At 35.8% G+C, this 17637-nt stretch overlaps 1 protein-coding gene across 1 annotated transcript; it reads right to left on the reverse strand.

Moving 5' to 3' along the window:
* Positions 1-50: 50 nt before the first annotated feature.
* Positions 51-17266, reverse strand: si:ch211-80h18.1 (uncharacterized protein LOC555593 homolog). The gene is made up of 41 exons (XM_058752525.1): positions 17256-17266; positions 16532-16599; positions 16363-16431; positions 15892-15924; positions 14532-14573; positions 14173-14214; positions 13968-14006; positions 13723-13761; positions 12819-12869; positions 12679-12729; positions 12352-12405; positions 12195-12233; positions 11926-12072; positions 11000-11047; positions 10856-10894; positions 10738-10761; positions 10605-10652; positions 10472-10516; positions 10291-10335; positions 9797-9841; positions 9664-9711; positions 9553-9588; positions 9135-9194; positions 8649-8711; positions 7403-7450; positions 7222-7281; positions 6451-6495; positions 6240-6284; positions 6131-6160; positions 5966-6013; positions 4205-4258; positions 3602-3637; positions 3445-3495; positions 3322-3366; positions 3200-3232; positions 2998-3042; positions 2654-2707; positions 2339-2374; positions 2114-2149; positions 1793-1837; positions 51-1006 (listed from the first exon to the last, which is right to left on the reverse strand). The coding sequence occupies exons 1-41, from the start codon at positions 17264-17266 to the stop codon at positions 972-974; spliced, it is 1932 nt and encodes a 643-aa protein (XP_058608508.1). The 3' UTR covers positions 51-971.
* Positions 17267-17637: the final 371 nt, after the last annotated feature.

Here is a 17637-nt window from a genome sequence, read left to right on the forward strand (position 1 = left end):
TAGTTGGCCTTTAGCTGGTGAATCAGGTGGTCTTTTACCTGACAGACCTTGTAAATCTTGGTTAAAAGGATTAACTCTCCGCTGGCAAGATTTTATTTTATTTTTTAAAACTGACCGTCTGTGGAGTAGAAATATCTTTCACGGAAAGAAAGAAAAAAGTGCCGTGGCGAAAAACAGCTAGAAAAACTTCCACACCCATAATGCATTTGACTCGATCAGTCTATTCGTAAACGAGGATACAAAAACGCCGAAGTGCAATTTGTAGTTTTCACAAAAACCCGGTGGATGACATTAAATGTCTTGTTTCAGGTAACACTGAAAAATGTACTGTCGACATTGTAACAATTCAAGGTTGGCTGAAAATCCTCGAACTTGTCCTTTAACCTAGTTAAGTTTGTTAAACCTGCACCACATGCCATTTTCCAAACAGGGCCTACCGGTTTTGGAACTGGTTCTACAAAGTTATGCGTTTTTCTTAGGTAAAATGACAAATATTTGAATTTGATGTTCAAAATAGATGTACAATTTAATGTAAAGATTATCTTCAAATGACATACATTCAGCAATATACAATTTGTGACATTTGTAAAGAATATTGCTTAAACATCTAGGCAAGAAAATACAGTAGCGACATTTATAGGGGGAAACAACCATTGAATTTACACAGCAAGTACGTTTTAAATCGTGATTTTTTTTTTTCTCTCTCTCTCGCCTTCATTTGACTCCTTTGATTTTTCTTTCGTCGTACCAATGAATAAAATACTTACAGGGCACTTTTATAAACAGACGCAATAAAAAGTTAAGTTACAGTATCCTCTGAATGTTTAAATAGTCAAAAATAAAACAAACGGACACACAGACACAGGAGAGCTAAAGTCTAGCGGGCGGGTTCAGGGTTCCTCTGCCAGGCGTTCTGGTCTGTGCACTGAAATCTGTAGCGCAGAAACCTCACTCGCGGCTTCATGTGGAAATCAGCAGGTATCTTCCAGTTCCACATTTTCTGCACCTTTCAAAAAGCGCAGAGATCAGTTCATTGAGGACAAACTAGCTGAACAGACGTTCACTTGCAGAAAATAGTTTCTTAATGTCAGCTTTTGAGTTAAGCTTGCTGGTGCCCAAATTCATCGAGCATCTTTCATGAAACACGAGAAGAACAGACCGAAATTCCTTCATATTCTGTCCCATGTACACTACTGTTGAAAAGTTTGGGGTCAGTAAGATGTTTTAATATTTAAAAGTCTCTAATGCTCACCACGGCTGTGTTTATGTCATCAAAAATGCAGTAAAACGTTTTGTAAATGTAAATAAATGCTTTATATGTGAATATATTTTAAAATGTGATTTATTTCTGTGATGCATGCATAGCTGAGTTTTCAATGTCACATGATCCTTCAGAAATCATGCTGATTTGCTGCTCAAGAAACATTTATTATTATTGTTTAAAAGAGTAGTCCTGCTTAATGTTTTTGTGGAAACCACCGTTTTTCAAGATTCTTTGATGAATAGAAAGTTCAAAAGGACAGCATGAAATAGAAATCTTTTGTATCGTATAATTGTCTCTTCTGTCACTTTTGAAGAATTTAATGCATCCTTTCTGATTAAAAGCATTCATTTAGCCTACTGACCCCAAGCTTTTTGAACTTTTGAATCTTAACATAAGAAACATGCATAATGTGTTAACATTTAAGTATTTTTCCAATATTTTTGAGACGATTTGAGCCATTTATTTGGAATATATGAATTTTATAGATATTTCAACATGAACAATCTGCATGGAGAATTTCAGACCCACCTTCAGGACCCTGACCAGATGTGTGGTACTGTTCACCTGCTGATACTGGACAGAACAAGCAAAACAGAGAAAAGAGAAGAGCTGTTGAGCATCTGTTTATCAGCACACGAGACACGCTATCATCGCAATCAGACATAAACATGAATTTATTCACAAGGTTTCATTTCTATTCTAGAATTTTTCTTCATTCAGTTTTATGAACAATATGTTTCCTTGACAGGTTCGACATGGCTTTGAGGTGAAAGCAAGATGCAGATCATCAGAATGAATCCTAAATCATGTGACTGAAGTGAAGGAGGTCTGAACTCCCATGAAGCTTACCAGCTGGCTGTGTCTGTTCCGTAGCACCAGGTTGGCCTGTTAGAGGAGAACAAACCAGAGGTTTACATCAAAACAACTGATTTGATGAATTTATCCTGAATTTAGCAGGTAAAGCAGGTTTAGAGATGTAGTGTGAATCAAAAAAGACATTTTCACATGATTCATTATTCCAAGAATTTGACCAGTAGTGTATGCATGTATGTATGCATGTATATAAAAACTTACTTGGACTCCCGAGAGTCCCTTGAGGTTCAGCTGTAGCTTAAAAATAAAAATGAAAAAAATTGCAAATATACTTTTTCCTTATAGTGTGTTTGTACTGGTATTCACCACGTTATGGGGACCAAATGTCCCCACAATGATAGCAATACCAGTCAATTCTGACCTTGTGGGGACATTTCTTAGGCCCTCATGAGGAAACAAGCTTATAAATCATATAGAATGAAGTTCTTTGAAAATTGGTACAGTATAAAAACCATTATGCCTATGGAATGTCCCCATCATGATAGGAATACCAGTGTGTGTGTTTGTGTCACCCACCTGTGCCCATGGCATCTGTCTGTGAGGAAACCCCTGTGAATGGATCCCCTGTGACTGGAGTTGAGTTTAAGAAAGGTTTGTTTCATTTTTAACTTTTAATAAACTTTTGACACAATTTCTGCTTTGTAAGCAAACCCTTTCAAAAATTGACCTTGGTAATCATAGTTTCCACCAAAATAACATTGTTATTGTACTGTAAAATGATAGAATTTCCTTCAAACTGGCTTTCAGTATCTGTCATTCTTTCTGCAGAAACTACGTGTACCATGGTACATTTTTATAAGGGCAGCTTACCTGGATGGTTAGTCCACCTGATGAGACAGATGTTTTCAAACGTAATTTACCTGGTAAGTCTGTCTGAACCATGCTATTATGTGTCTCTGAGGCATCTGAAAGTTTGACAAGAACATTTGAAATGCCAAAATAAAAAATCATACAACAGCTGATTATTACATATATATTTATATCCATATTTTCTGAACCTACCTTTATATCATCTGTGCCTTGGTCATTCTGATTTATTCATAAAATCTAAAGGTCACTCACCTGTAAATCCAGTCCCAGTCGCACGCACAGAATCTGCTTTTTAGAAACACACACTACACATGAAAGCCTTGCATGAGTGATTGACTGACATGTGTCTGGATGTGCTGAGGAAACGTGGTTACCTGTGTAATTCGGCATGCCGTCTGTCACAGCTAAGTGTCCCTGCCCTGAATAACAGGAAACAGCATGTCATAAATATTTCATATTTATTTTAATTACTTCTTTGCATAATGTTTTGTACTCACCTGTCATGTCTGTTTGAGTCTGTCCGTCAGTCACTGGATCACCTGCCACACCTGATCACAATATCAGCTCTGTTATTACAGGTACGTGCACAAAGACTAATGCTGCTTTTACATTCACTCATGGTGTATTTCGTAAATGGTATGTTTGGTAAAATACCTGCCATATCTGTCTGCATGCTTGCACCATCAAATCCTTTGAGAAGGTAAGGCGAGTTTATTTATATAGCACATTTCAAACACAATGGTAATTTAAAGTGCTTTACCTACAAATAATTTGAAAATAATTATAAAATGAATCATGAAAAAACAAAGAAGCAAAGAGAGATGCATTTAAAAAAGAAATTAAGTCAATTATTTTATAATTATTTAATTTATTAAACTGATCAGTAAGGATTATCATGGAAGTCTGTTCATTTTTTTTAAAACATAATTCTGTCTTTTTTCGTTTATAACTCACAATTTTAGACTTTTTTTCAGAAATGCGAAATATAATGTCAAAATTGTGAGATATAAACTCGCAATTGCAAAAATTACAAAATTACAATTTTATTTTGTGGCAAAAAAATAAATAAAAATAAATTGCGATATGTGAATTCAGAATTTCAAGAAAAATTAAGAATTCTGATTCCTGAATTATTAGAATTCTTCAGAATTGCAAGAAAGTGCAAATTGTGAGATTAAAAAGCCAGAATTTACTATCTTTTTTTAATTCGGTTTTTAAATCTATGGTGGAAACAGGCTTCCATTTGTGGTCGCTTACCGGTCGCGTCAGCGTAAGGACTGAGAGTGTGGTCACTTTGATCAAGCACGCCAACTGAAAATAACAGCAACAAGAAAAATTGTTTCTAAAGGGGCTAAGTAGATTAACATTTGATTAATATATGTGTAAAGATGATTAGCGATGACTTATTAGCGCTGTTGTAAAATCTAGTACCTTCACTCTTAAAAATAAAGGTGCTTAAAAGGTTCTTCACAGCGATGCCATAGAAGAAGCATTCAGGCAAAGGTTCTTTAAAGAACCATCTCTTTCTTACCTTTATACAATCTGAAGAAACTTCTGTTGCCACAAAGAACCTTTTGTGAAATTGCGAGATGTTAAAAGATTCTTCATGGAACCATTTAAAAAAAAAAGGTTCTTCTATCTATGGCATCGTGAAGCACCTTTAGTTTTTAAGAGTGTTGTCTAAATAGACAGGTGCCTTCTAGATGTAAAATAGTATTTGGAAGACTTAACTCATAAGTTTGAAGTTTATGCTAACGAGCATAAAAACAGCACAAGCTTTAACTATTTAAGAAATACTCTCAGTATTCACTGAAATAAAGGTAGGCCTATATATTTCAAGTCATTTTGGATGGGTTTATTCACTGAGCTCCCTCAAAGCATTCTGGGGTTGTTTTCCCTAATACCTTAGATTTTTGGGTAAAACAAAGAACTTTATAAATGCATAACATAATGCTGCCTACCTTTTTGATCAAACACTGTGTGAGGAAGGCAATGATGTCTAGGTAGGCAAGATTTCATTTAGGGCAAGACACTACAGGTGAATACATTTTAACTAATGTTTAAATAACTAAATTTTTTTTTTTTTTTTTAAATGCGCAAAAGAGGTGTTATTTAATTACATTAGGCACTAATTTGCATATATTTCCAGAACAGAAATATGAACATTGAAGACATTAAAGACAGGTTCAAAATTCTTGTTTCATTTTGTTGAGATATTAAGAGTTAAATTTCTTCTCCTCCATAAATTAGAAAATACTGTCAACAGCCAGAAAAAAAGTTTTTAGAAATAAAAAGTTTCATAAATAAGGTGAATTATATATAAACAAACCACTGTGTAAAAACCTTCAAAATATAGATGGGAATTGGTTTTTACTGAAGTGTAGGAGAAAAAACTCATTTTGTGAAAATGGCCTTTAAAGATATGTATTGAAATCTGTAGACGCAAATTCGTAAAGCATAATAAAATGAATTCTTAAATGTGTTTTAGATGTTTTCTTTCCACTAGTCTGAAAGACGACAAGTTATGGAAGCAAAATAGCCCAAAATAGTTTTGCCTGTAGTGTCGTGCCTTAATTAGTTAATTTATTTTTGTTAATTGCAGCTTTGTTGTCTATGGATGAAACTGTTACAAAATTGGTTGATAATAAATATTGGTTGATATTAAATTTATGTTATGGACCCCATGAAGTCACCTGATAAGCATAGTTTAGTAATCTGATGTATTTCTTGTTAAAGCAGGATAAGCCAATATGTGCATATTTACTAATTTTGTTAACCTTCAAGAGTAGAGCACACTAGCATATAGATGTGATGTGAACTAAAATCCACAAAACTCTTTGATTTTATGGCTTTAAACCTGCCATGAGAAATATTTTCCGTATTGAGCACAAGCATTTGGTAAACCCACACAACCCCACCATTCTAGACAGACTAGCCAGAGAAGACGCATAAAAATTGAATTATGGCTAACAAATCAATTGTCTTTCGGTCATGTCATACAGCCAGGTGATATAGTACCAGCTGTGTGATGCATCTCCGTTGCAGCATCCTGATGGCCTGTTCCGCCTGTTTGGAAAGACATTTGGGAATATTCACATCGATTCCAGGATATTAGTCTGTCAATAATATGACGTTGTGATTGTGTGTTGATTAGTTGTGTTTGTTTTATTGCTAGATACATACTGATGTCGAGATGAGCGCCTGGAGGGTCACCTGTGAACGAATCCAGACACACACTGCAGTTCTCTCTCGTTTATAGGTTTCATATGTTTTTATAGACATTTCAGCATACCTTTCTGTATGTCTACCACAGGTTTGTGCCGACCATTTCCATTTCCTGAAATGCAGTTATGAATTATATGTCAAAATAGTACTGTATGATGAAATCCCTGCAGGTGGTCAACCGCCTAAAACAGCTTGGACCATGGAAAAGTAGCCAACAACTGCTTTAATCTAGATTTTCCAGCAAGGAAAGGTGAGGTTACATGTTGACTGTAACTTACCGTTTGTATCAGGTAAATCTGCACCATTATTATCTGCCCCACCATCTGAGGAGAACAACAAAACTGTTAAATATAATATCGTATCTCATATATATCTTTTGGGTTTTTTGTAATTGAAAATAGGACTTATACTTTACCATAAAGATCCATTTATTAACATTGGTTAACTACATTAGTTAACATTAAATTAGATTACTAAATGCTGTAGAAATATTGTACATTGTTAATTTCAACATCTACTAATACATTTAACAAGCAGTTGCGTTTTTATTAACTTTCTATTAACATTTACAAAGATTAATAGATGCTGTAAGTAAGTAAATATACTGCTAATTGTAAGTTTGTTGTTAGTTCTATTGCATTAACTAATGTTAAAGGAATAGTTCACCAAAAAATGAACATTTGCTGAAAAAATGTATGAAAAATTATGAATGGGTGCCGTCAAAATGAGAGTCCATGCAGCTTTTCGCATCACAATTTGTAAATTGATGGACTGGAGTCATGAGGATTATTTGTGGATTTTTGTGATGTTTTTATCAGCTGTTTGGACTCTCATTCTGATGGCACCCATTCACTGCAGAGGATCCATTGGTGAGCAAGTGATGTAATGCTACATTTCTCAATATCTGTTAAAGAAAAACATTTTCTACATCTTGGATGGCCTGAGGGTGATAAAATCTACAGCAAATTTTTTTTTTTTTTTTTTTTGGTGAACTATTTTTTTAACAAATGAGACCTTGTAGCAAAGTTTTACTAAAAGAGTTGTCTTACCTGAATAATCTAAGAAGAAATGACCTGGATGTGACATTGTGTCAAAGACTACTAAGGAATCTGTAAAAATCAGATTAGACTTGAACTAAAACTGATGTTAAACAACACTCTCACCAAAAATCCTGCATGTTCTGGTGGAGAGAGACTAGAAATGCTGTAAAAGAAAGTGTGTCAAGTTTACCTGTTGTATCGGCTGGCGATTTTGATTGGGCTCCATTATCAGCAGTGCCTGGAGATATTATGAAACATATTATTAGAAAGAAACATAATATACTATTACTAATTTAATGCTAGTAAACAGATTAAAGGGGTCATATGATGTTGCTAAAAAGAACATTATTTTGTGTATTTGGTGTAATGCAATGTGTTTATGAAACAAATAATGTGTTCAAAAAACACATTATTTTCCACATACTGTAGATTATTGTTGGTCCTCTATGCTCCGCCTTTCTGAAACGTGTCGATTTTTATAAAGCTCATCGTTCTGAGAAGCGAGGTGTGCTCTGATTGGCCAGCTATCCAGTGCGTTGTGATTGGCCGAATACCTCAAGCGTGTGACAGAAATGTTAAGCCCCCTTACCATATTGTGAGGCCGTGTCCCGGCGCAACGAGACAAAAACAATAAAACCCATTTTAAACAAGGCATTTGTTGCACCCAGTGGGGACATAATTACTGATTATAATGACTCATACTGTCTTTTTACATGATGCGTTGCATCGCGCCACGTAAACATGACCATGTCTGCATTTGTGATCGGAGAAATGACAAACAACAAGCGCTACTCCACACTGCTCAAAACTCTCGTTTGAATAGTTAGTGGCAAATTCTTTAAATATGAAAACATACTTACAGGCTGTGAGTCAGAAGCACCAGACTGTTCTTGCAAAGTTGGAATTGCCCCACTTTATAGAAACAGCCTTTGTGCACAGCTGGCATTGTAGGCTACTCTCCCAGGTTCAGGAAATAGTCCTCTGTAAAATGTGCTGCACACACTCTAATATTTGGGTTGAACTGTTCTGAAACAGTGTTGTAAATACAACTTAACCACTGATTTCTAGTTGTGTCCTCTTTTGGAAGCCCAAACAAAGTAGTTTTGCATTCACAATGAAACACCAGGACATGGTGCCGGCGGCAGCAACAATATACAGCGAAAATAAAAATCACGCCCTCTTTCTTTGCGTATACATTTTGGGCGGTGTTATGCAAATGTTCCCACACAGTGACGTGGACGTGGGGGCGTGTTTAAATGGGCCGTTTTAGGAGGGCGTGGACGAGTCTTAACTTTTATAAAGAATATCTCTTTGGTTTTGAGACTTTAGTCTTTGCAACTTTAGGGATCTTATCTATGCATGAACAGCTTGTAACACTCAAAAGAGAAAGGAAAACTTGAAATCGCATCATATGACCCCTTTAATACTTTACTTACTGATTGAATGAGTATAATCACCATTCCCATTGTCAACAGACAAGTAATCCGGTCCTGGAGAGTCTGATATACAGAACAAGAGATGGTTAGCAAGGTAAATGATTGGTTTACCAGACATGTTGACATGACTATATAAATGTCTGTCTGTCTGTCTGTCTTGTGTTATTCCATCTATTGTTCTTTCATTCTTTCAGATGTTCTATCTATCCATCTTAAAGCTCCTACACTCATTCAGTAAACTGAGTTATGAGTTCAGTGATCAGTCTGTGTAATTCATACGGATGCATGAAACCCCAGTGACCTCTGGTGACACTAAAAACGTCTCTGAAAGTTGTTGTTACGCCCCCTTCGGAGCCAATGTAAGGATTGTAAGTCTGACAGAGTTTATTAGACGTGTGCTGGGATAATCCCCACGGCTACTGGGGTAAAAGCACTCTAAATTTACAAGTCCTAAAGGAGCACAGAGCGGCAGCCAGCAGCCATTACCTGGAGGAGCGTCTAGAACCGGACCGCCACTGGACGGGTGCCCTGGACTCAGGCCAGCGGCTGGAAAGGAGAACCAATGAGAGAAAAAGGACAGCTTTGATTCACACCAGTCGTCTTTTTTTAATAAATTATTAGGTAGAGAACAGGATCTGGCTGGTTTATTCTGTCAGCGTGGCCCATAATTAGTACAGCCTGACAGCTGGACAGAATGAGAGAAGGCTCTCAGTGCCGTATGTGAGCCATTTCACAGCATGGGCATAAAAGTAAATCAAGTGAACTTAACTAGTGTGGGACGTCCTATTTGCTACAAGGCCAATGAGATCAGCAGAAAGCAATTCTGATGACTGCAACCCAAAAGCTATAATCATCAAGCCTCTCTGGTTAAGTGAAAAATGGATGACTTGAAGTGGACGCTTACCTGCCGAATCCACCTGAAATGCGAGTCCCATGTGATCTGTTGAGACAGCGTCAGTTACTAGGCATGTGGGTGGAACGTCTGGAGGAGTGTCTAAGAGGTCTAAAAGCGTACCTAGCCCGTCCGTTTGGGTGTCTGGACCGAAGCTCTCTCCTATTCCACCTGTAGAGGGAGACATTCTGGTCCATACTGAGAATCGACATTCGGTATTCCTTCCACTAATTAATGAGAACAATGAAATGCTCACCCATTAAGCCAACAAGGAAGTCATGGCTTGACTGATCTATTATGCCTGCAATGAAAATTTGCAATGAAATGTTTGAGTTCCTAGTATGGTCTAATGCTCACATTATTATTTAGTGAATATGTATAGATGTTTTTTGTGGAGATTTGATGTTAAATGTATACACTTTTGTTTAAAATTTGGGGTCAGTAAAAATTTTTCATGTTTTTGAAAGATGTCTGATCAGAAATACAATAAAAACAGTAATATTGTAAAATATTATTACAATTTAAAATTACTGTATAAATTTTGATGCTTTTAAAATGTAATTTATTCCTGTGATACAAAGTTCAATTTAAGGCATTGTTGTTAAAAAAAGTTTCAGTTAAAAAAACTTACTGACCCCAAAGTTTTGAACTACTGTAGGAGCTTCTGATCGGTGTTTTGGTTTGGGGTTTAACTCAATAACTCATGTGTTTTTTGCTTTTGTAGGGCAGAAGAGTTGAACTGATGCTTACCTGTAATGTCCAGGTGAGGGCTTGTGCCAAATGAATCAAAACCACCTGCATACATACATATAACAAACAACACACGAAGAGAAGTTCTTTTTTTTGTTTTGTTAGTACACTTTTTTTTTTTTTTTTTATCTCAGAAATGAATGGTTTTTCCATGGTAGGATTTTAAATCATGTTTTTATACCTGTTCCTTGTATCTGAGATGTGCCTTCCATGAAATGATCCAAGCCTGCATCAAAAACAGCAAATTATTTTTTATCTTTTGTGCCATTTGAAATGTCAGTCAATTCAAATTCAGTCAGTAATTGTTTCCTAACCTGTAAGTCCTGTTTCCCCCCCATTCAGTAGTTGTTTGTGTCCATTGCCTATAAGAGGAACCCGATTTAAATGACTACATCACTCATTCTGATTAATATGATGCACAGTATTGTATAACACAATAGCACTCACCGTTAGATTCTATCTCAGGGATTTCTGATTGTACAAGATAAAAATGACATAATTATGACATAAATTATCATTTAGCAGAAAACATTTGGTAAACTATGTAAACTTTAATGTTTATCACCTGGAGGCTCTATTTGAGATCCATCATGAGCCATTTCCCCTGATGCAAGAAGACAAGATCTGTTCTTGATATTTGTGTAAAGCATTTAAAAAGTAAGAAATGACCTCCATGAGATACAATAGCAAGATCCTGTTATACACATACCATTTTCATACTGTGAGCCATCTGTATGTGGAGCGAATCCCTCCAACCCTGAACATACATGCAAAGAGCATTATGATTGTAGAACTTTTGCATAGATCTTTTACTTGAAGCCTTATATATATTGAATATAAAATTATTTTTAAAGGAATAGTTCACCCGAAAATGAAAAGTTATAGAAAATTTACTCACCCTCAGACTATCCAGGATGAGTAGATAAGTTTGTTTCTTCATTGAAACTGATTTTTAGAAATGTAGCATTGGATCACTTGTTCACCAATGGATCCTCTGCAGTGAATGGGTGCCGTCAGAATGAGAGTCCAAACAGATGAAAAAACAGCACAATAACTCACAAGTAATCCACACAACTCCAGTCCATCAATTAATGTCTTGTATAGTGAAAAGCTGCATACTTGTAAGAAACAAATCTATCATTTAGATGTTTTTAGCTTCAAACCACACTACTTACAGCTAAAACTCTATCCATAATATTTCTTCCTCCAGTGAAAGAGTCATAATCAGGAGAGAAATATACACAGATCAAGCACTGTTTACAAGCAAAAACTTTTTCACTGGAGGAAGCATTATGCATTTTGTTAACTTGGCCAGAAGCAATGTTTTGAAGTTATAAAACTAGTTAATGATGGATTTGTTTCGTACGAACATACAGCTTTACAAGAAGTAAATTAATGGGCTGGATTCGTGTGTATTACTTGTGGATTATTGTGATGTTATTATCAGCTGTTTGGACTCTCATTCTGATGGCACCCATTCACAGCAGAGGATCCACTGGTGAGCAAGTGATGCAAAATTTATCCAAATCTGTTTCAGTGAAGAAGCTCATCTACAACTTGAATGCCTGAGGGTTAGTACATTTTCAGCAAATTTTCATTTTTGGGTGAACTATTCCATCTTTTTGATTGAAATACCTGCAGGCTGTGATTGGACCTCGGAGGAAACTACACCCACACCGTCTGACGTCTGTCCTGCTGAAGGTCGGCCAAACGTGTGGCTGGATATCATTGTGGACCCATGACCTGCTGCTATGTGGCCTGATGACCCTTGACCTGATGACACTGTGAGATTGACAAAGATATCTCATTATGAAGTGAATGCTATATTTTGATTTTATGTGCATATAATATAAACACATATTATAAGCCACGGTTGCCTTAACATAAACAGAACAATCTCTTACCAACAGAAATGGACACTGAATGGACGGACCCATCTGTGCCTGAAACACATTAAACATATTGGGTTTCTCTAGTGCTGTAAATATTTTTTTTTTCTCTAAAATTTCAAATATTTGAGATCATATTTCAAACAATAATTTTGTTTCTAAATGTCATTACCAGGGACTTTAGATCCTGAATCTCCATTAGCACCTGCTCCTCCAGCTCCTACACCTGAGAACAATTCCCTTTATCATTCTTCATGTTATGCACCACTGTTTAACAATATTTTTATTTATTTTTATTTTTTTTAACACTTTTATTTCGACCCCTAGCTTTTGTTATTGTTATATTATATTATTTTATGTAATATATATATATATTTTTTTAATAGTAGTATTAGACCTTTTGGTGTTTTTAGAGTATATTGCCAGCATTTATGCCATGCCATATAAATACGTAACTTGCTTTTTTTTTTTTTTTAGGCCAGAATCAGTGATCAGGTACCTGGAGGAACTATCTCTGATTTAGACCCATCTTGTCCACCATAACTTGCATCTGTAAGTGAAATAAATACAGTGATTAGGCAGTCAACTTGTTAGGGCAAAAAGAAAAGCATATATACAGCAGGTGAACAGGTACAGTACCATGAGAACTAGAGGCAGATGGGCGAGAGTACCCGTCTCTTCCGTTACTTCCTGTAACCCACAAAGAAACATTTCTGAGAGGACATTCTTTGTCCAGTAATAAAGCATAGCCGTCAATACTGAAAATGCTCCAGTAATCCAATGACATGCAGTTAGTGGTTTAATTAAACAACAAAACAAATGATTCGCCACCCTGCATCATATTTTGAATGAAATCCAATGTTTTTTTTTTTTACAAATTTTGGGGTGCTGATTCAAAAAATAGTGCCTATTTTGCTCTAGCATGTCATTTTCTCACCAAATACAATGTGCATTGTGTAGCATTTTTGCATTCTACAACCATTTGTAAGGTTAGGAAGTCGTGTATTATCCCTTAATCAGTGGAAAAACTGCCATAAAGACAAGATTACTATCTTTCTCTGAGCCCAGTACAACTATTTGTTAAATTCTCAGCCAATTTTCACATGTATGACATTATTTATGCCTAATTTCAAGGTTAGAATTAAGGCCAGCAACAGTAAAAAATGCAAACATGATCTAGATCTGTGGACTTAGATTTTTTTTTACTGCATCCAAACAGCAACTTACAGAAAATTACAGATTTTGTGAAAAAAGCTGATTTATTTAACTTATTTTTAATATATTTTTCTACTCCTTTGCAAATTGTAAGTTAAATTATAAATTTTGAATACTTGTTTTTGTCGATAGATTTGGCTGCTTTTGCTGTTTTGGTAAGTGCATTAAAGCAGACAAGCATGTATAATTTTGTGTAAAAATACTATGCAATAGGAAATTTGTATTGATACTTTTGAACTCAGCATCATCCAATTAGGTAATATTAGCCTTTTTAAAAAAAAAAAAATTTATGCAGGTTTTATAATATTGTGATTGAAATGCTGGTTACCGTTTGCTCCATTTGAAGCTGTTGATGTGCTGCCTGATGCTGTAATGACAAAAACACTAGTTTAGTTTCTGATTGACCAAGAAAGAGAAGATATATCTAGATTTGACCTCCGGATGTTCGGTTACGACCCTGTGCGTATATTGTAGCTCTGTGGTGCATTTCCTACATAAGGTCAGTCAGTGTTGCTTTTCTAAAGTGCGACTTGTGTGAAAGTTTTGCCCCTGATAGATCAGGTTCACACTTACAGACTTGGCCAGTTTGAGTGCCACCATTAAGTTTCTGACCTGGGAAACAAGAGCAAAGGTTTTGTCAAAAGATGTATTGGACTTCAGAAAGGCCTGAAAAGTGGCCATTGAGCTTTCAACAAATTCACCTTTCACCAGAGGCCATGAGAGGCTAATGCACTCTGAACAGAAGTTGTTTTTGCGTTATCGAGTAGACTTTCCTTACCGTTTGGGGATTCGCCCGCAGCGGCGCTGCCAGGAGTCATACCTTGGAGAAAAACAGCCCTTCAGTCTAAACAAGGTTCTGAAACATCGGACCAACAAACATGCAATCTCACTGCGCTACAGGCCTCTGTTTTCCACTGATCTGTGCCCCTGATGTTTCGTCTTTCCACATTTATTAATAATTCGAGCAATGCCGTTCAGCCACCGTGGCTAAAATCCCCACATACCTGATCTCTAAACCAGATTAAGTACTGATTGACTTTGCTTACTGAGTAGGGTGCACCCAGTGAACTATTTTCCAGTGCTGAGAGGTTCAGTGTTCTCTGCCTCCAGCTCTAAAGAGGATTAGCTTCACCTTACCCAAGCCTTTGGGTGCTGCAGTGGCCTGCTGCGATCCGGCTCCTTTGGGAAAAGAGGGAGAGGAACAAGAAACATATTCTTAAGATTCCCAGAGATCATTTCTCACAGGTCAATCAATCTGTTCTGGCCAGGTGGCTTCTGAAAGGACAGACACTCTTTTTACATGTGCTTAAGGGGTTTTGCATCTTGTATAAACCAGCTGTGTACATTTTAAGTTGCTTTTATTGGCTTTTATGTGCATTTTAGATCTGATTTTAGTTTGTTTTTGCAATGTTAGAACTAAATGCTACAAGTTAAATATAGAGAAACATCAGTCTTTAGTATTTAACAACATAATTTATCGATTAATTCAGTCAATTTAGTCTTTAACAGAAAATAGGCATTAAATTGAACAAAACTGACAGATTTCAGTGATGTTATAAAAGATTTGTTCCAAATAAATGCTGCACTGCAAAAAAATAGCTTATCTTACTTAGTATTTTTGTCTTGTTTCTAGTCAAAATATCTAAAAATTCTTAAATCAAGATACTTTTACTAGATTAGCAAAGTGACACAAGATATTTAGTCTTGTTTCCAGGGGGAAAAAACTAAATTAAGTGCATTTTGACTAGAAACAAGACAAAAATACTAAGTAAGATAAGCCATTTTTTGCAGTGTGTGTTCTGTTTATCAAAGGTAATCCTGGAAAAAAAGCAACACAACAAAATTTTTGAATGGTAGTATCTTAATTACCTTACAAAAATGGTTGTATCAGATGGCAATACTATGGTATTTTAAAATATATTATGGTACATGAATTTCAATATCATGGTATATATCGAAGTTATATAATATAATAAGATTACCATAACTGTACTAGGTTTACACATCACAATATTTTTGTTAGGAACATAGGAAGTTTGTTGCCTTAAAATTTTAAGTTGGCTCAACTTTTTTTTTTTACAGTGTACTCCAAAGTACTCAAAAAGAATATGTTGTCCAAAACAACATATAATAGCACGCTGCTTTGATATATACTGTGATACTGTATGGTTACCATACTTTAAAATCTTAATGATCAAGCTTTGAAAAACAAAGTATTATCATTGATCCCATGTCCAAAAATCATAGTATACAAGAAAAAAAAAAAAAATACCACAGTAGTTTTTTGTAAGTGTAATTTCTGATTATGGCAGAACCCCAAATAGCTCGAATATGTTTTGAATAGCTCAGCCTCATTAAGAAAGACTGACTTTTGAAGTAAATTATGACTTATTATGTGATTATTAAATTATGACTCATTATGTGAAGCTTTAATGAGCATTATTAAAGATGACTGAGGTTTTGCGCAATGGTGGTAAGTTGTGAACTTGTCACCCACCCTTCATATGCTGACCTTTGGAGTCATCATCATCTGTAAAGAAAAGGGAAAATCGATACAGTTTATAACAACCGCTCCTTTGTTTTGCCCTTCTCCTCTTTCTGTCCTGAATCCCTCGCAGATCTGCTGACTGTTATCAGAATATGAGTCCACAGAGTTTAGAATTCACTGATCTGTATTAAGTTAAATGCTCTTTTATTTTCTCTTTGAGACTACTTTGGATTTACTCACATTGATGTGTTTATGGTGTTAAAAATTGGGTTTATGAAACTGAACAGATTTTTTAAAAGTTTTAAAAGAGAGTCAGGTTTACTTTAGAGCTGTTTATCATGAACATTATAGTATTAACTTCTCATTTTGTCCTTTTGCAGGATCACATCTAGTGTCAACAATATGAGCTTCTTGATGTGGTACGATCGGCTCTCATCGGGACGTTGATGAAGTAACATCTAAAAGAACTTCATCCCCTACCCTCTTCCTCCTCAGACAGTTCTTCTTCACCCTCTTCAGCCTCAAAGTCATTTTCCTCAGGCTCCTTATCTGTCCGGAGTAATAATTGAGCAGTTTAATGAACGTGGGCGCTGTATGTTAAACATAGGAGTGTGTCATTAAATAATCCCTTTGGGAAAAGAGCTCGTACCTTCAACAGGAGCCGTTGATACGGTGGACGCCAGAAACACAACAGCCACTGAAGCAATTACAAGATTTCTGTGAAAGCGAAATGATAAGAGTTCAGAATAAGCAAATTCAACCCAGAAATTTGCAATTTATCATGCATATTCTCAAAAGCAGCTGAAAATGGGCATTCAAATCCAACAATTCTCTTGAGAAATGCATGCTTTTAATATTATTTTAATACAATTTTAACTTGCATACAACGTAAATTCATCGATTTGGCGTTTTAAAAACACAAGTAATGGTTAAAAGTAATACTTAGCTCTGAGTTTGCTTGTTTTAATCACAAAGCATTCAGTTATCAGACATTATATCACATTTTATTATTCCCAGCATTAAATTATTAGAGTAACACAGACTTTTAAACCAGATAGTCATATGCATCAAATCTTACACAAAACATGCTTTTAGTCTATTAAAAAATCATTCCTGTAGCTTCATCACAGTGCTAGCAACACCAAAGTCATGGGTTTGATTCCCAAGGAATGTATGTATTTTGAATTCAATGCAAGCTGCTTTAAATAAATGCATAACCATAAAAACTCCTCATTCAAGCACATTAATAAACCAATCCACTGCTCCTTCTTAATATATATATTGATAAATAATTGCTCATTTAGCTATCAGTTGTTCCCCTGATGTCAATTTCAGAGATATTGGTGGTTATAAATCAATCGTCATTGACTTACCGTGACAGCATCTTTAGCACAGGTCTATGTGGGAAACTGTGCAGCAGACATAAAGCAACCAGCAAACGTGCTTTTGACTTCCTTATGCTTGACTGGCCAGCAAAATACATTTTATACCCTTCCAGCCCCCCATCTTGGTAAGGGGTAGGACTTCTAACCCCAGCCCCTGCCATTCAAACTGCTCCCACCAATCAAACGACAGGTGAGTACTGACACATTTTTGATTCATAATTTATATTCAGATCAGATCTGCAGTGTCTTCATGTGTCCAAGTGCAGAAATGATGATGACTATCTTCTGCACATTAGCTGTTGACTGATTATACCAAAAATTGGGATGAAAAGCATCATAATTCATGGTATGCCCCATCATCTCTTTGGCC

This window comes from Onychostoma macrolepis, chromosome 19 (genome assembly GCF_012432095.1).
Source record: "Onychostoma macrolepis isolate SWU-2019 chromosome 19, ASM1243209v1, whole genome shotgun sequence".
In the NCBI taxonomy this organism is placed as follows: Eukaryota; Metazoa; Chordata; class Actinopteri; order Cypriniformes; family Cyprinidae; genus Onychostoma; species Onychostoma macrolepis.